This window comes from Xenopus tropicalis, chromosome 4, assembly GCF_000004195.4.
Source record: "Xenopus tropicalis strain Nigerian chromosome 4, UCB_Xtro_10.0, whole genome shotgun sequence".
Classification (NCBI taxonomy): Eukaryota; Metazoa; Chordata; class Amphibia; order Anura; family Pipidae; genus Xenopus; species Xenopus tropicalis.
This window is the reverse complement of record NC_030680.2, coordinates 124,729,209-124,749,359: the sequence shown is the minus strand read 5'-3', so window position 1 is coordinate 124,749,359 and position 20,151 is coordinate 124,729,209. Positions and strand designations below refer to the sequence as shown.

Below are 20,151 nucleotides of genomic sequence, written 5' to 3'. Positions count from 1 at the left end.
TTCAGCCCTGGGTTGGACTTGGCTGCTGGGGCACTGGGAAAAAACCTGCTGGGCCCTGGCTGTCCAAACCCGATCCTTTCGCCCTTCTCTGGCTGCCTGTGTCCCTCCCCTGACGCATTGAAAGTAATTTCTGCCCTCAGGGGAGTCGTAGGGGGCACTTTGGGGGTCCCTGCAGGGAGTGCAGGGGATGAGGGGGCACTTTGGGGGGTGCAGGGCCCCTGGGTTGTTACCTTGACAAAGGTCTCAAGGAAGAACGAAACATTGGAAAAACAAATTAACTTTTATTTCTCTACAATTCTCTAGGTGCCCCAGGGCGTCTCCTTGTATCTCAGATCCCTGCAGTGAGCGCCACAGAGGGCAGCACAGTCACCTTACAGTGTCACTATACACTCAGCAGCACTGAGAATGGGACCAACAGCTGGTACAGGTGGTACAGACATGTGCTGGGGGGGCCTGAGGTCTCTAATGATAGTGGCTATTTCATGGGTAGAGTCTCCAGAGTGCGTCAAAGTGATTTTATCAGTAAGAGATCTGCCAGCATCCAACTGCACAGAGTAATACGTTCAGATACCGGACTGTACATCTGTCAAATTGTGATTGACCACAAAATGCAAAGACATGGGAATGGGACTCTTAATGTGGCAGCTGATGTGCCAGGTAAGACTCTCACTGCTTTTATCGGTGTATTACAAAACTGATATGAAAGACTCACATTATTTTTTTTTCTTAAATATTTCATTGCAATAAATTTACTCACAGAGCCAGAGCAAGAGAAGAGAAGTGGGCCTCTGCAAACATATAGGCTTGGATCCCGAGGGAGGGGTTCAATCAGGCTTTTACATTAGTAATGAATAAGCTGGAGGCAATTTACATTAAATGAACTGCATTCTTTATTGCAGCCTTGTTTCACTTCCAGGGGTAACTATTACAGCTTGTTCCCACACAAAATTACTTCCCAACCTACACTTCCCTCTCTTGCTTCATTCATCAGCAGTGTCTCACCAGGTCCAGTCTGACCAACCCATTGTAAAAACAACCTTTACAGCAGAGCAGCTGCAAGCCATGCTGGGGCACCCTGTGTTTGATTACAGGTTCCCGCCTCCCTCTCTGCCACATGACAAACGGCACTTGATACATCGGTTCTCCACACTAGGCTACTACGCACTTTACCCTTAAAGTGGACCTGTCACACAGACATAAAAAGCTGTATAATAAAAGCCCTTTTCAAATTAAACATGAAACCCAAACTCAATTTTTTATTAACACATCCATACCCATTATATAAGCATTTAAAAATCCCAGCTGTCAGTCATATATTGCCTGCCCCGCCTCTATGCCTTAGGCATAGAGGTGCGGCAGAAAGTTACGTTCACTTTCAATTCAGAACTTCTTAGATGTTGCTGCTCCTCACATTCCCCCTCCCTCCTCATAATGTAATTGTGTAACCAGTGCATGGGCATGGGCATTAGGTCCCCCCATACTGGCACAGAAACAAGATACTGGCAGGATGCAATGCCTGCTTTGATAACAGTGTCCACAAAATGGCACCTGCCTGCTTGCTGCAATTGTGAATTCCAAGGCTGAAGAAAAAAAGATTCAAATAATGTATGTAAAGTTTATATTGCTTGACAAACACAATAGAAAACAATTTGGAGTTATTTCTTAAGATGACAGGTCCCCTTTAACTGTGGTCTCAGTTCCTGATACATTTTATCATTGTGGCTTTGGTTGCCCAACTCATTAGCCTGGCTAACGCTCTCTCCTAGAGTGAACTTCATTTTCCTCTAACCTGTCACTGACTAGCCCAGAAATTACCAGATTGGCACATAGTCCAAAAGGCATGTCCTCTGTGCCATTCCCCACACATAGGCTCTAATTCTTTGGTTTCTATAACATTCCTGAGGGATAAATCTAATCAAGGTCCAGCCTTAGGGGTTGCTGCTGTCAATGGCCATAGTTGGAACTAACTAACTACTTTTTTAAAGTAAAATATAACTCACATATTTACAATATCATGTGAAGTCTCAATGTATATGCACTTCCAGAGTCCAAATGCAAGGGCCAGGGGCACACTCTGATGGAAAGGAGGATGGTAAGCCTTGTCCTGTAGACCTTCTGCCTGATAAGGAGGTTGATATGGGGCCCAAGCAGCATCATTATGCACCTGCAAGCTGACTCTGGAAGCACAAATGAATGGAGACCTGAATCGCATGGACATGAGAGTTCTGTATTTCTGCATGTTAAGTAAAGGTCAGCTACTATTACAAGGATAGCACTATTACAAGGATAATACAATAATACAGTTTGGTATCACTCCAGTTCTTACTATATGTTTATGTTGGGGGATTCTTAGCAAGGCACACAATGTGATATACTATTAAAAATAACATCATCAAAATCATGGCAGCATCCCTTTAAATGTATTTTTGAATTCTGCCATTTAGTTGCTGGACCCAGCTACATCCCAGTGCATCTCCTTGTTGGCACAGTCATCCTTGGTAGTATATGGACCTTATTTGCAGTTTATCTGTACTGCAAGACATATGGTAAGACTTTTTTGATTACTTTGTGTGTATAATGAAACATCAAGCTGTACTGCTTGGCAGCACTGGAGTCTCCAGTTAAATTCCAGCAAGGGCACTACTGGCAGGGAGTCTGTATGTTCTCCCTATGCTTGTGTGGGGTTTCCCTGGGTTCCATACATCCCAACATTCTTGATGGTAACAATGAGACAAATAAGGCCACACCCCTGACCTTCCCTGGACACACCTAGTTATGCTCATACATGAAATACCAACAACCAGTAAGTCCTTTTGGCTCTATGCTTTGGGAATGCACAGGAACTGCTATAAAATAGATATAAAATGTGATGCCAAATAACCCATCATAATTCTGTTTATATAAGAAACAACTGAATTTGGTTTTAAATATACCATTGACTTGCACTTATTTACTTACCCTGTGTAAATTGGCACTTGGGCAGTTACTCACAGAAACCAGTCAGTGGTTTGTTCAGACAGCTGTGAGAAGTACAAAGAAGACAAAAATGTGAATGTTTGCTATGTGTTACTGCTTTAGTGCAAATGTGCCCATTGCTAGTGAAAAGCACACACCTTTGACAAGGTGCACAAAATAACAGAAGAAAAATCCTGGAAACCCCCAGTGCCAAGCATTGCAGAAAATAGATTCCACACCTGTATATATATATAATATTGGGTTAACAGTCAGCAGAATAATTATATAATGCAGTAAAATAAATGGGCTTTATTAGTTAAGAAAATATCAGAACAGTTCCTGTATACCATAATAATTATCTGGTGTTCTAGTCTTCCAAAAGCAAATCAATAATGCTTAAAGGGGAAGTGTGCCCCCTTGAGTACAATTAATTGTTTTAACTAATAATTTTTTTTTTTTTTTGTTTAGCTAAACAGGGAAAATAAAAACTACTCCATCATTGGAAGGTAGATAATTAGATTACTAGTGCACAGATAATAATCCTCTCCAAAATGTACTCCTGCTAACAACACATTCCCATCAAATGGAAGGTGTAGTACATTAATAATCTAATTATCTACCTCGCAAGGAACAAACATGGTGTAGCTTCAGTTCCCATTTGCCCTGTGTAGCTTAAGAAATAAAAACATATAAATAATAATAAAATTAATATAAATAGGTTAATGACTAGGTTTTGACTAGCCATATCCTCAGTTACCACTTTGCAACTTTTGCTAAGCCATACCCACTGCATGCTAAGCCATACCCGCTACATGCTAAACCATACCCGCTGCATGCTAAGCCATACCCGCTACATGCTAAACCATACCCGCCGCATGCTAAGCCATACCCGCTACATGCTAAACCATACCCGCTGCATGCTAAGCCATACCCGCTACATGCTAAACCATACCCACTGCATGCTAAGCCATACCCGCTACATGCTAAACCATACCCGCTGCATGCTAAGCCATACCCGTTACATGCTAAACCATACCCACTGCATGCTAAGCCATACCCGCTACATGCTAAACCATACCCGCTACATACTAAGCTATACCCGCTGCATGCTAAGCCATGAATAGTTTCATTCACCATATACAGTTTTGTTTTTCTGCACATTTAATATTCAGAAACATTTTGAAAAAAAAAATATTTTTTTAGTTAATGCAAGAATTAAAGATGAGAAGAGTTCCACCTACAGTCTGGTTGCACAGGGGAGTGATACAAGGAACAATTTGCAAGAGTAAGAGTACATTATATGGTCACATGACTACAGTTACTACATTCCGGACTTGGAGAGCAACACAAGCACCAGACTTGGAGAGCAACACAAGCACCATAAAAGTTCATGGAGGTGCCAAATAAGGGCTGTAATTGGCTATTAGGCACCCTCTATGCACACTATCAGCATACAGGAGGCTTTTATTTTTTTTTTGTTTTTATTCAACCAAAACTTGCCCCCAAGTCAGGAATTCAAAAATAACTCCCTGGTTTGGGGGCACTGAGAGCAACATCCAAGGGGTTGGGGTGCAACATGTTGCTCACAAGCCTCTGGTTGGGGATCACTGCATTATAGCCTATGCAATAAATAATATTTGTAAAGGAAATAAATACTGTACAAAAATTACTTCTCATTTCATTTGGCTATTGCTACATTAATACTGGCAAAGCCTCTTTACGCTGAAAATATTTCTACACCAAAGTGCGGCAGGTACAGAATGTAACATTACATGCCATTTTATTATCTCTGATAGCTGAATATTATTGGAACTGTAGTCTATTTATTCCCAATTATTCGGGAACACATTTTCATAAATCTGTCTTCATTTCTTTATCATATCTCATTACATTATCCTCTGCACAACATGGTATGGAGCCCACATACAGTATACTTCTGTCCACAGATAGGATGGACTGATATTAATAAAAACATCCCTGCTTGAGGCATATATATATAATACATTCTTTGGCAGCATTTAATGCAACTATATACTACTGTACTAGGAGTGGCTATGGCACAAAGAATGCATGGCGCCATCGCACAACGACTTTGTGCATTTTAGCTTGACCCCACTGTTCTGCTAATTAACCCTTTCTAGTTATTACTTAGAATACCAATTCTTGGAAACCAGTCTTCATTTTGACTGTTGAAGAAACTGGACTTTACCAGGAGCTCTGAACACATCCTTATATGCCTATATCAGGACATCAGGACAGGACATTACAAGATAGAGAGTTTTTAATATGCCCCACAATCCTTTACACCAAGGAAACCCTTTTTTTCAAACATAGTTACATAGTTAAGTTGGGTTGAAAAAAGTCCAAGTTCAACCCCTCCAAACAAATGCACATGTACACACACACTTTTACCGTCTTGTCTATACACTCACATACATAAACTATATATATATATACCAATATCTATATTAAAGGAGAGAAAAGGCTAATAAAGAGTTAATCTCAAGCTGCAGGCATACCTTCAGTTCTCTCAATAGTGCCCTTAAAGTCTCCCCATATTTCACCTGTTCAGATGATCAGAAGCCAAACAGGAAGAAAAACGCTGAGCTGTGTAAAGAAAGTTCCCATAATGCCTCGCTCCTGCACCGAGACCCAGACCGGTGTACATGCTCAGTTAGTTAGACTATGAGTCAGCTTCCTGCTGATTGGCTCATTGGCTGAGATCCACATTCCTAAGGGGGGGGAGGGAGTCCTTAGCATTCTTGAGGGAGGGGGGAGCTGGAGAGGGGAGAGGGGAGAGAGCTGCGTGTTTCTGGCAGAGGAAAACAGACACAATAAATCTTTTGACAGAGAACTCAGTGCAGCATTTCTGTGAGTGCTTATGGCTGTATTTACATAGACCTTTCTGATAAAGCTTACTTAGTTTTTACCTTTTTTTCTCCTTTAATTGTAGATTTTAGTATTGCAATAGATTTGGAGATTATGCTTATTCGAGAGATAATGCAAGCCATTCTTAAGGGCATTAATAGAATCTGCCAACAAAACATAACCTGGAAGGGCATTCCCCAACCTCACTGCCCATCTACATTGCTTCAACTGAAAGTCCTCAAGCCAAAAGGTGTGGCCTCTATGCATTGATCTTATCAAAGGGAAAAAAGATCCCCGGCTATCTGTCTGTAAGGTCCTCTAATGTACTTCTAAGTTTTGCAAAACTATTCACCAATGGCGGAATGTGGAAATTTGCTATGAATCCATGTCTGTAGAAATAATTCCTTCATCACTAGTAATTGTTACTGGAAGTTCCTAAACCTGACTGTTTTGCCAGCCTGACTGTCCCTTCTCAGCCTGTCAGTTAGAGCTTCTAATGCTAACAGCCTCCTGCTGCACAAATATGGCCGCCCCCTCATAGAGGTACATGGGGGATCAGATAGGGAATGTAAAAGCATTGGGCAAATACTTTTAAGGCAAAATTATAAATAGCATGCAAAGACAAAATTACGATAAATGTAAAAAAAGGTTTTGTTTCTGGTGTCAGTATCTCTTTGCCTTTTTTATGCAAAACTTTATTTGCTTTAGTAACCACTGAATGGCACTGCCTAGAGTTACACAACTTTTTATCTGCAAAAATCTCCAAATCCTTTTCAATGAAGGAGGTCCCCAAGGAGTGCAAAGGGCAAAACCTTGCTCTTGTAGTTTTTGTGGTTTTAGAGGTCTTTAAAATCACAAATTTTCTCTAAAACAACGAATGCCAAGTGATTTATTAAAATAGCCTTTTAAAAAAAAAGGATGACACAAAAAACAGATGGAAAAAATGCAGAGAAGGCAAATTTTTCATTTTGTCATGCAAATAAAAGCATAAAAAACCCAAAACCTCTAAAACCACGAAGCAAAGAAAGATCTATTAGTTGTAAAAAGGACGCCTGCCATTGACTTCTACATGACCTCAACAGTTTTTATTTGGTATAGCTTTACTTTTGGATTTGTCAATGGTTTGACGCATAATGAATGGTGAAAAAATTGCATTTTTTCATGCACATTTACAGGCCCGGATTTGTGAAAAAAGGCCACAAAGGCCCGGGCCTAGGGCGGCGCAAGTTTAGGGGCGGCATGCCGCCCCGCCACAACAGTTTTTTTTAATTTGGCTCCCATACGGAGCAGTCGGGACCTCTCCCCACTGCTCCGTATGGGAGTTTAAATGTACGTTTGCGCATGCGCATTGATCGCGCATGCGCACTGGGGGGAGGGCGCCGTGCGATTGCGCACGGGGGCGGCCTCGGGGCGCCAACAAGTTAAATCCGGCCCTGCACATTTAGTATCATTAGCAAAAAATAAGACAGTACTTTCTATGCCCACCTCCAGGTCATTAATAAACAAGTTAAAAAGCAAAGGACCAAGGACTGACCCCTGCGGTACTCCACTAACCACACTGGTCCAATTAGAAAATGTTCCATTTACCACCACTCTTTGTACTCTATCCTTCAGCCAGTTCTCTATCCAATTACAAATATTATGTTTCAGTCCAAAATGCCTTCATTTAACCAGTAAGTAACCTTCTGTGTGGACTGTATCAAATGCTTTAGCAAAGTCTAAGTAGATCACATCCAATGCCACCCTAGGGTTAGAAGTAATTTCAAATTGTCTTGCAAGTTTTATTACGTATAAACCCTTCCAAAAGCTTTTCTACCCTAATGTCAAAGTAGCAGGCCTATAGTTTTCAGGTTGAATATAGATCCCTTTTTAAATAATTGCACCATGCTAGCAAAAATAAACTTTTACTTTAAAGTTCAACATGAATACTGTCTTTCTGTCTAAATAAAGTTCTTTGCTTAAAGGCTTTATCATGTCAGATAAACCGCCTTCCCATCCGCTGACTTCCTCTGGAGCCTGAGACCTGTTGAAGTAAATGTGCTGTCTGGTCAGACTCATTAGTCACAATAAGAATGAGAGGTCTGGCACTGCTGTTACTGCTGGGAGCCCTGAGAGGTGAGAGCTGGGGGGAAGCTGTGATTGGGTACCTAAATGGCTTAGTATCCTATGATGGGTTAGTATTCTGTGATGGGTTACTATCCTGCAAAATCTTAGAGCAGTGCATAATCTGTTAACCCTTTATTTAACCCAATGGTTCTGCTTTATCTGAATGATTTACTCTTTATTCCCTATGTGCTTCAGGGTGTCTCTTGCAGAATATCCGGGTGTCCCAGATCCCTGCAGTGAGCGCCACAGAGGGCAGCACAGTCACCTTACAGTGTCACTATACACTCAGCAGCACTGAGAAAGGGACTGCCGGCTGGTACAGGTGGTACAGACATGTGCTGGGGGGGCCGGAGGTCTCTAATGATAGTGGCAATTTCATGGGCAGAGTCTCCAGAGCATTTCAGAATGAATTTATCAATAACAGATCAGCCAGCATCCAGCTGCACAGAGTGCAAATCTCAGACACCGGAATGTTCATCTGTGAAGTTACACTGGAGCCCAATCCACAAGGACATGGGAATGGGACTTTCCTTACTGTGACGGCTGATGTGACAGGTGATTTGATTCAAATACTTTTAAATGAATATAAAAGCCTGGTTGGCTTGGCCAGGTAAGTTTCATTTAAGCACGCTCAGGGGAGGGGGTGGATTGAAAGGGGGGGCCCTGCAGGGAGGTGTGTGAAGGTCGTGGTGGGGTATCATTGGGGGGGTTCAGAAGCCCCGGTGGGCCCTGAACCCCCCCAGTCCAAACCTGTAGAGACATTTCATAAAGGAGCCTAAATGAATAAAGAGAAGGTAGTGCTTATAGATTATTGGATGCTGCGGGTATACTGTCATATTACTGGTCACGGTCTTATGGACCCTCTCACCTCATGTTCTATAAACAGAAGAAAGGAAACCACAAAATTGTAAGCATTTGTTTATTTTAAATATATTTGCAATTTGTCACTTGCATGTAAACTTACCTATCTACAGACATGTATTTAAGCTATCTTTAATATTCAAAATTTCAGAAGTTTTCACAAGTTTATTTAATTGCAAATAAAATAATAATCACAAGAAATGAATATATTAAGCCAGCATTACTTATTACTTATAGTTACTTAATTGTAGCTATACAGCAACTTCTCCTGTTTACCAAAGGTTGCCCAAAAAGCATTAAAATATGCAATAGATATTGAACAAACAAGAGAAACAGGATTTTTGCACTCCCCCAAGAAGTCATTAAAAGACATGCATGTAAAACTAATCCAACATTTAACCCTTTTGTCTGAAAACTGTCCATCCACAAATAATAATGTAAAGGGTAATATACCCTCTGTATACAATGGCACATCACACTAACATAACAAGATGAAAAAAATTGTAGTTTACATGCAATGGTGTTATATTGGTTTCTGATTGTTATGGTTTTGTATCTATTTCCCTTAAGACCTGTTCTGGACTCCTCATTAGAGGGAGGTTTCTATTGTGTACATGAATAAACAACGTCATTTTGTGCAAAAAATACAAATAAGAAAACTTCCAGCAAGCTATAAAGCACTATGTGCCACTAGACTTTGCAATAATGTGTGTACCACTCTACATTAGAAGGAAATTAGGTGGTTAATTAGAAATCTGGTGTTGTTCAAGTTGAAATAATTTTTTTTTAATGAAGACCATATCTAGATTTACCTGGTTGCATCTCTTCAGTTCTGCTGATCTATTTACTATTTCTTCCTGCATGACACAGTACAAACTTACAACCTTTTTAATTCAGCCGGCTTCATTTACTTAGGGGCAAAGTGTAAAAAATCTGTGCAATTCACATTTTTCCCAAAACACTGCATAACTACTAACAAATTTCATCCTAATTTGACACAGAATCTTGAATCAGCCAATGCCAATGCAAAATTATTTTTACTGTAAATATTCCCAGTTGCACCAACAACATTATGGGTTCCCGTGGATGCAATTTCTGGTGCAAAAAAATGTAACATGTAAGGTACAATGTGCAAAGGGCAACCCTACAATGGTAGGTGTAAAATATTGGCCCCTTGTGCCTAGCGCCTGATTTACATGAAGTAAGTGCAACTTGCTGGCTGGTCATAGGTTAAACCAATCACTATATGGTGTTTTAATGTACAAAAACTTGCATGAAACATTTGTGCCTAATGCTTGTAATTATCTTAGTAAATGTATAGTTTTACACCTTACCTTTCATCTAAATGTTAGTTATTGAGGCAAAATGTTGGATAAAATATTTATTTACTCCTTTATCTTTGGTCAACATATTCTTTTCTGGAATTCCACTCAGTCCACTGCTTCTAGGCTCCTGGATTTACCCCATATTTTTACCCCATAAGCCCTATGCACATACATTCACTGCTTCCTAATGTTTTTCAAATACATTTCAAACTCTTAAAATCTGACATTCAAGACTCCGCGGGGTATATTTATCATGCTGTGTAAAAAGTGGAGTAAAGCATTACTGGTGATGTTGCTCATAGCAGCCAATCAGATGCTTTGCTTTGATTTTCTAACTGTTGAAATCTAATTGCTGATTGGTTGCCCTGGGCAACATGACCGGTAACACTTCACTCCACTTTTTACACAGCATGATAAATATACCCTAGGTCTCAATTACAATAAGAAAATGATGTCTTGGAGAGAAATCTATAGACCTCTTGGGCAGTCTTGGAGTCATGAACATTTACTGAGGGGGGAAACATCTGGCCTGTGGGTCTTCAGTTGCACAGCTTTGATTTAAAGTAATAAAAGCTTGGAAATTTAAAAATAATGTTTCAAACTGCCCATCTCATTGTCTCTATTAAGCCATATTTCTTTTCTCGAACCTTACCATCTCTATGCAACATTTTAACTCTTTTATAAATCTGCAATGTAATACATTTCTGTTAACCGTCTTCTTACAGATCCAGTTCCAGAGTCCATTACTTTACATAGTTACTTTCACATCTATCACTTCATAATAGCAGCCATCCTGGGTTTTCTGATTTTATTTGCCATTTACCTGAACTGCAAAAATAATGGTGAGACAAATACATAAAATATATTATCTATGTAAAAGAATTATGGAACAGTTTTTGTACATTTGGTCCATTTTTATACACAAAAAACCATGTGTAAACTCAAATTTGAGGCATTGTATTTTTGTTGAAACACTAGTTTTGTGGCACAAAATATATTGTGCAATCATACAAATTAATTTTATCACCAAAAACATAATTCTGTGAAATGCAAAACATTCTGTAGCTACAAAATGAACACAAAATACATTTTGTGAAGATTTTGTAGTTGCAAAATGAATTTTGCCCACAATTTTGCCACACCTACTTGTGTAAATATAACATTTATACTGTATATAAATCTGTGTGTGGGCAGGGTGAATGCTGATAATACAAACCGGATTCCAAAAAAGTTGGGACACTAAACAAATTGTGAATAAAAACTGAACGCAATGATGTGGAGGTGCCAACTTCTAATATTTTATTCAGAATAGAACATAAATCACGGAACAAAAGTTTAAACTGAGAAAATGTACCATTTTAAGGGAAAAATATGTTGATTCAGAATTTCATGGTGTCAACAAATCCCAAAAAAGTTGGGAAAAGGCCATTTTCACCACTGTGTGGCATCTCCCCTTCTTCTTACAACACTCAACAGACGTCTGGGGACCGAGGAGACCAGTTTCTCAAGTTTAGGAATAGGAATGCTCTCCCATTCTTGTCTAATACAGGCCTCTAACTGTTCAATCGTCTTGGGCCTTCTTTGTCGCACCTTCCTCTTTATGATGCGCCAAATGTTCTCTATAGGTGAAAGATCTGGACTGCAGACTGGCCATTTCAGTACTCGGATCCTTCTTCTACGCAGCCATGATGTTGTGATTGATGCAGAATGTGGTCTGGCATTATCTTGCTGAAAAATGCTTCCCTGAAAGAGATGACGTCTGGATGGGAGCATATGTTGTTCTAGAACCTGAATATATTTTTAAACAAATTATATTCACAATTTGTTTAGTGTCCCAACTTTTTTGGAATCCGGTTTGTATTTATTTGTGAACAATTGTATAATAATAGTCGAAATAAAGATAATTTTTTAGCTACAAATAATTTTGGCAGTACTGGGATCTATTATCCAGAATGCTTAGGACCTGGGGCTTTCCTGATAAGGGGCCTAATTTAGATTTTTATACCTTATCTTAGCTAAAAATCATTTAAACATGAATTACACTAAATAGGATTGTTTTGCCTCAAATAATGATTAATTATTTCTCAGTTGGGATCAAGTACAAGATACTGTTTTACTGTTTTAGGGTAACAGGTTTCCATATAACTGATTCCATACCTGTACAATACTGATTCAGTGACCCCTCCCCCCTAAAATTACAATACATTAAACATCATTAGACAAAATTATTTGAGTTATCATGTTTTTATAATTACGAAGGGGCAGATTTATGATTTCTCTAGCTTTTCTGATATAACAAAATCGATGCTAAACATTGTAATGCATATTTTCAGGATTACCAACCAGAATCCAAGAGGACTGAAGCATAGAAGCTTGCTGAAAGCAAGTGGAAAATAATGGAAAACTTCAAGAGTCTGTTGGGGAAAAAAAAGATCTTGTCACAGAAAAGGAGTTTTTTCTGTGGCCAAAATAACTAGACTGGACATAAATGCACAGATAATCAGAGTTGAAATAACAGTATAAGTACAAACGCTCCATCTCCATGACATACAAATATATACAGTATATATATATATATATATATATATATATATATATATGTACAAATAAACACATACCTATAGATAAATACACATATATAGTAAATACAAAACTAAGCCTGGAGTTTAGTATCACAATAGCCTTGGATACTATGCTTGTTCAAGAACTCATCCAGGCCCCTCTTATAGGCATTAACAGAATCTGCCATCACAACATCACTAGGAAGGGCATTCCTTACCCCTTAAGGCAGGTATAAGTCAGTTCAAAACCTAAACTTTCTCCCTGTTATATTTACAAATTTGCCAATTGCATTTTTGTAGAGAATAAAACTTTAAGCTTACTTGGATGCCTTAAATGTATGTATTTTCTTAGTAACTGCAGGTCAAAACCTTAATGGTTTCTAAAGGGAACTGTACACAGCTGTATATTTGCTTATTATCATTTTAAAGATAATTCATCTTCTGTGTTTAACAATATTTACTGCAGAGATACTTTAATTCAGCCATAGGCTACACATTCAAAACAGGATATATAGTGCTTATTTATACTTTTACTTGCAAAAAAAATATTTTAACTGTGACTACTGGCTGGGAGAGGTGGTATAGACACATGCTGGAGGAGCCTGAGGACTCTAATTTTAATGGCAATTTCATTCACAGAGTCTCCAAAAAAGAACTATATAAGAGGGAGCAATGCGTACATTGCTGCTTGCAGCGTTTCCTTGCAGTGTGTGTTGTGACGTCACGCCAGAAGCAATGTTTATTGTTTATAAGCAAAGTGAAGTTTTTTTGTATTTTATTGGTTGCTTTACTTGTCCATCACATTTATACTTTCCCAATTGGTTCCCATGCCTTTTAAATCTTGCTCTCTCCCACTGCACCTTGCCCAAGCTGGCTTTTGCTTATTTAGATAAGTTTGTTCTCAGTCTGCTCCGCAACAGAAAGTTGCGGGAACCAAAACAGGCATCAGCCAAGACTATGGCTACCAGGGGGTTTTCTTGTTACACGTGAGGGTATTCCTCTTCAGCAATCTCCCAGAGTTCCTTGTAAAATGATTGTCAATACAGTAGATATCTGTTGTTACATGATATAGGTCCATCCGCTGTATATTCATTTGAGCAAGTCTACTCTATCTACTTTAATTATTTTGGTGCTACGTTATTGCTCCAGAACAATATTGTAAGCACCACAGCATCAAGTAGACCATAAAAGACATGAGGACACAGATAGAAAACTTTAAACATGCCATGTAAGTATCACCGTGACCATGTAAAGGCATAAGGCCACAGGCACAGAGTATTTTATACAAGTCATGGAACTCCCTAGGTGACTACTATGTTTTTCTTTAATGCACAATGCAGTTTTCTATACAAAATATATTGCATAAATAAGCTCATATGCAATACCCTGTTTAATCTAAATAAACCATTTTCATAAAACAAAAACTAGCAGTATGTTCCTTTTGGTAATACTAAAAAAATATTGTTATTTTAGGTTCTAACAGCCGCCCCCTGGGATTATATGATGCACAGTGCACACAAACAAGAGCAGATTGTGAAATACTCAGACCTGCCCGTCTGGCACCAACAATCATGCCACGCTCAAAATTGCTTAAATCACCTTTCTTTCCCATTCTGACATTCAGTTTGGAGTTCAGGAGATTGTCTTGACCAGGACCCCACCCCTAAATGCATTGAAGCAACTGCCATGTGATTGGTTGATTAGATAATTGCATTAATGAGAAATTGAACAGGTGTTCCTAATAATCCTTTAGGTGAGTGTATTTATTCCAGTTTGGAAAGATTCTTTAATGGATCATTTAATATGATACAAACTATCTGTTAGTTAAGTATTCATTCTGGGGGTATAGTTTCTCTTAAGAAGACTATTATGCAGGGCAAGAATCCAGGAGTCCTGTGGCACGATACACAGAATCTAATTGTTGATTTTGTTAAGCCCCATTTATACTAATGTATTTTACATTATTCATTATTGAATTGAATATGAATTAATTTATTTGCATTGGTAACCAAGATATACTGTATATTAAGGGTCATGGCAAATGGGGCTGTGCTTTAAGCATATGTGTTTTTTTGGCAACTAGTGTCTGACCAGCACCAGTGTAAGTGCTTCTAAGGAGATTGATGTGTAAATCTATAGGGGGATATTTTGACTGCATTTGACTGCATTTCTGTGGTACAGGTATGGGACCTATTATCCAGAATGCTTGGGACCTGGTTATATAAAGTGCTAATACAGTGCTTGTACATTTTCATCACACATGGGACAAGTAACCCTGTTGCATATATGTTATACACTGTTTCTAATCAAGTGTAATAAAAAAAATCTGCCTGAAAGTAGCCTTTTTCTGCAGGGTGCATTATTTTAGCATCCTGGCTTTTAGGCAAGACTCTACCTCAGGCCTGAGGCATGGCAATATTGCTTGCTGCAAATTCTTATGCCAACTCAAGCTATTCTGGTTTCCTTTTTGAACTGCCAGGAAATGACCTTGTTAGGTATGGTTGGTCATGCCACGGGTTCACTGCATAGCACTGAGCTTGACAAAACATTTTCTTACTGCGAATATGCTTTTTCACCATGATTTCAGTTTCGATCCTTATGAAATTGTGGTTATATGGCAGGGCTGCCTCAGCTGTTGTTTTCTTCACTTCTATCCAGTCTGTCCATCACATTCAGCCCCTTCACTTCTGCCCAGTTTTGACTTTTATGCAGGTTTATCAGAACCTGCCTCCTCTGAAATTAACATAACCAACTGGTCAGATAGGGGATGATAGAAAGACCCCATCTATTTCTTTGTTCACATCCTGTAAGTAATTATCTTGTGTAAAGAAACAAGGTTTGACCTTTCACAGGAAGTCCTTTGGTGTTAATTTCACTTTTGTAAAATGCAGTCAACACACACACATATATATATATATATATATATATACAGGTATGGGATCTGTTATCCGGAAACCTGATATCCAGAAAGCTCTGAATTACAGAAAGCCTGTCTCTCATAGACTCCATTTTAATCAAATAATTCAGATTATTAAAATTAATTTCCTTTTTCTCTGCTTTGTATTTGATCCCAACTAAGATATAATTAATCCTTACTGGATGCAAAATAATCCTATTGGGTTTCATTAATGTTTTATTGATTTTTTTGTAGACTTAAGGTATGAATATCCAAATTACAGAAAGACCCCTTATCCGGAATATCCTTGGTCCCGAACATTCTGGATAACGGGTCCTATACCTGTATTTTCAAAAAATAGCTGCACTTGCTTATTAGAGAGTGCCTGGTGCACACCACAAAAGAGTAAATATAGACTGTCATATAAAGCAGGGCACTCATAGGACTTAAAAGTATGGTGAAAAAGAAATAAAGTTTATTTGTTATTCCAACGTTTCGGTCTTCCTTGAGACCTTTGTCAAGGTAACAACAGAGTGGAAACCACCAAACCTTATACCCCTCCCCCAGAAAATGGTGCCCAAAAGTGTGTAATTAGTTGCTAGGAAACCATATGTGAGCAAGTGATCAGTTTGCTGTTATTAGCATGTCTGGAAACTGTGGACATAGTAATGTGAAAATATATAGTATAGAAAAATGTTGCACAAAGTGTGATAGTCACAGTTTAAAAAAACACCATAGATCAAAAAGCCATATACAATATGCAAAATTATACTGGCATAGATTGGACAGATTGTAAGAGATACAGCACAAAAGAAAAGTGAAAGGCTTAGAGTCTATTAAGATAAAAAAAAATGGACAAGGAACAAAACTAGATGTAGCAGAACACCTGGTCTTAATATTAAGGGAATGTTTGAGCTTGATTGTTCTCCATGTAACAGGGGAAGGTATTACACACTTAAGTGTGTAGAATAGGAGTGACGCCATCACTGCATGCGTGTAGGTCATTACATTCAGGGGTGAGGGAAGGAATCAAGGTCCCATTATCCAAGTTTAGCCAAATCCCAAAACCAAGCAAAACATAAAAATGTATAAGAGAATGTTAATTAATAAATGTAACAAGCGGGTTCACTAGGCTACTATAAGGCTGAAAGGCTAAACCCTTATCTGTGTCCAAGTTTGTGAAGGTCGTGTAATTGCTCCTACACTAATGATGTGTCAAAACTCACTGGACTGATGGATAGTAAGCCGATTGCAGTATGTACGGCCAAATTGTCCTGCAGAAGTAGACGGGTCTCACACAGGTAAGAACCCCTTGCAGTGGCGCCATATTGATGACATCTAGTTAAAGGGACACATCAGTTAATAGAGCTTTTCCAGCAGAATTCTGCATTGAAATCCATTTTTACAATTAACAAGCATTTTTTTTATGTTTTATTTTGAAATTTGACATTGGGGTTAGACATAGTCCTAGTTTCCCAGGTCTCCTCAGTCATGTGACTTGTGCTCTGATAAACTTCAGTCACACTTTACTGCCAAGCTGCAAGTTGGAGTGATATCGCCCCTCCCAGCAGCCTTTCAGCAGAAGAATGGGAAAGGAAGAAAGATCCCTGATGCCTGAATTGCTAAAAATGCTCCCATACCCAACCTAGTGGAAGATGAGAAAAGTAAAACACCAAACCCCGGTCTTAGCCAATTAACAACTCCTCAGAGTACATGGAACAGAAGAAACAATAGCTTATCTGAAAGCAATTTTATTCTGTAGTGCTGGATCCTTCTGAAAGCTCAGACTCAGGCACAATGCACTGAGATGGCACCTACACACCAATTTTACAGCTAAAAAAATAAATTTATTGTTTCAAGAATAACATTTTAAAAGGTAGAATCAGTTCATGTGAAAAGTGCAATTTAGTAATAAAAACTATACCATACAATTCATGACAGAATCCCTATAATGTTCCCCCTCTGAGTACAAAGTTCAGTACTTTACAGAGGTACTTCCTTATCTTGTTTAGTTGTCTTGGTAAGATTAATACTTACTACTATTATTTCTTGAGCTTGATATATTGTTTGTGGGCACTCTACTACCATCACAATTATCACAGGTCTCTAAAAAAATCATGCCAATTCTGCTTTATCAGTTAGATTTTCATGATAGTCTTTTAAAGTTGGCAGAACTATAACTCTTCCTCCTTTCATTTTAGAAAACTGAGCTAGTTCACTGAAGTCCTGAGTTGTGGCTCTTACAACGGAGTCATTTATGTGTTTGTGTGGAGCTATAGCAAACAAGGAAAAAAAATATTAAGGAATGTCCATTGTTGACTGATATAAAAGAACACTACAATTCCCACTTGTCCTGGTATGTACATTTTATTCACAATTTACATTAATCTTCTATTTAAGTGGTTTTGGCGATATTACATGATAACGACAGTTTTATACTGCTAATACGAGGCTTTCAGCTCAATAGCTCTCTTTAGAGGTCAAAAGATTAGTGACTGTTTATGGACTTTTGCATTCAGTTAACCCTTGGATTTAAAGTGATACTGACAAGAAAAAATGACTTTTCAAATTATGAATCTACATAAAAAGTTACATATAGGTCATGTTGATCTTTTTTCACTGTTAGAGCTGGTTTGTAAGTAATTGTTGCTTGAAGTCCCTAAACCTGACTGTTTTGCCCACCTGACTGTCCCTTCTCAGCCTGTCAGTTATAGCTTGTAATGCTAACGGACTCCTGCTGCACAAATATGGCAGCCCCCTCATAGAACAACATGGGGGATCAGATAGGGAAAGTAAAAGCATCAGGAAATACTTTTATGGCAAAATTATAAAGCTCATGCAAAGACAATATTATGATAGATGTAAAAAAAGGTTTCATTTCTGGTGTCAGTATCTCTTTAAGACTCTCAGTCAAGCCAAATGCCTGCTGTCTAAAATGTAAACAATTCTGTTATAGAATAATGCTCAGACAAGCACTCTCAGTAAGTTCACCTCAATTCAGTTTTTGAGTTTCAAAAAATAAATTTTTCATTTACAAATGGGTTACTGATTTACTGAAGCAAATTTTAACCAACTATCTATGTATAGTACCCTTCCTAAATTAGGTTAGAAATTAGTAACAGTTCATAGAAAAGTGCAAAGAACCACACTTAGCGGACTATTTTTGGAAAGTGTTTATTTCCTTTAAGGTAGTAGGTATAAGAAAAAGGAAATAAAGATGTGAAACTATATAAAGTGCGTGGGGGGTGGAATTTACTAGAACTAAGGTAGAGTGAATAAAACAGCAATTTAAAAAAAATAGTTGTAACCTTGCTTGATAGGAACATTGTCAACCCTAAAAATTGTACATATATATCAGTTCCTCTGAGAGTTTTTTGTTTAGTACTTGTTTTATATCTTGGCTTTATCTTGCAGTGCTGAACTGTTCTGAGATATACAGTACACCAATATTGTTCAGCTATATCTTTAGAGCAGTAGCAGTCCTACCGGAAAATTTCCAATTAGTCTGTCAAATACTGACCATAATTTATCAATAATAGATCAGATTTCAACCTGAAATCTTTTTCCTCTTTGTTGTTCCTCAAACTAAACCAAATCTATGTTGGCTGGTCTAATGTCAAGCTTTTCTGAATTGCTTTGACAAATGTACCTGTTTTTCTCACTGTGATTGTTAAACATTACAATACAGCAACAAGTAGGACTGGGATGCTTTTCTCCAGATATGTACCTTGATCTAATCTCTCCCTGTTCTTACTAGTGGTCTTAGGTATATTTTTCATCTTTTATTTTATATCTTCTTTTATTCATGCTACTTATGTATTTATTCCTTCACCCCAGATCTCTGCTTAATATTGTTCCGTATCTGCTGCAATTAGGCCTGCCCTCCTTGTCTCTGCTCTTCCCATACCCTCTGGCCTTTGTTTTGTTTTGTTTTTTTAAGATTCTTTTCTGCTCTTGAAACAATGCTGAAGGCTGAACTTCCTTCCTTATTTAAAACCCTGGTTATACCTGTGCTCCCTGGAGTTTAGCCCAAGCCTACTTTGTTGCCATCTGCATAGGCATACTTGCATGATTGCTACTTAATTTAACTGTTTCCCAAATTTCTACTCACTGTCCTCTGCAAAAATAGTGGGAATTGGGGTGGTTGTGCTGTCGCCTCTAAAAGGAATTCCCTGTGTTCTAAATTTTCATCTTAGGTCTGTAGAAGGATCCATGTTGATCTCGACCTAAAGTCTACTAAAAAATAATCCAAAGATTAGTTAAACCCAATAGGATTGTTTTGCCTCCTATTAGGATCATTTATAATTTTGTTGGGAGTATGAGCTACTGTTTTATTATTACAGACAAAAAGAAAATCATTTTAATGTGAAATACTGTATTTGATTAAAATGGAGTCTATGTGATATGGCCTTCCCATAATTAGAAGCTTTCTGGATAACAGGTTTCTGGTTAACACATCCCATACCTCTGTAAATGTATAATAGATGTTTATAATTTGATTTCAATTTACTTTCTGAATTCTTTAAATACCTATGGGCTTCTCTCTTTAGTGTAAATTTGGGGAAAATGGTGCTGCGCA

The 20,151-nt window shown here is 38.2% G+C and overlaps 1 protein-coding gene across 1 annotated transcript; it reads left to right on the top strand.

Annotated features, from left to right (window-relative positions):
• The first annotated feature begins 7,840 nt into the window (after positions 1–7,840).
• On the top strand, positions 7,841–9,799 carry LOC116410504 (natural cytotoxicity triggering receptor 3-like). Its single transcript, XM_031901344.1, has 3 exons — positions 7,841–7,938; positions 8,125–8,484; positions 9,792–9,799. The coding sequence occupies exons 1-3, from the start codon at positions 7,896–7,898 to the stop codon at positions 9,797–9,799; spliced, it is 411 nt and encodes a 136-aa protein (XP_031757204.1). The 5' UTR covers positions 7,841–7,895.
• The last annotated feature ends 10,352 nt before the right edge of the window (positions 9,800–20,151 follow it).

What these genes read in the sequence shown, in the direction of transcription:
- LOC116410504 (XM_031901344.1), top strand. Translation starts at nt 7,896, where the DNA reads ATGAGAGGTCTGGCACTGCTGTTACTGCTGGGAGCCCTGAGAG. An exon ending in ACTGCTGGGAGCCCTGAGAG is followed by an intron (nt 7,939 to 8,124) that starts GTGAGAGCTGGG and finishes TATGTGCTTCAG; the next exon opens with GGTGTCTCTTGCAGAATATC.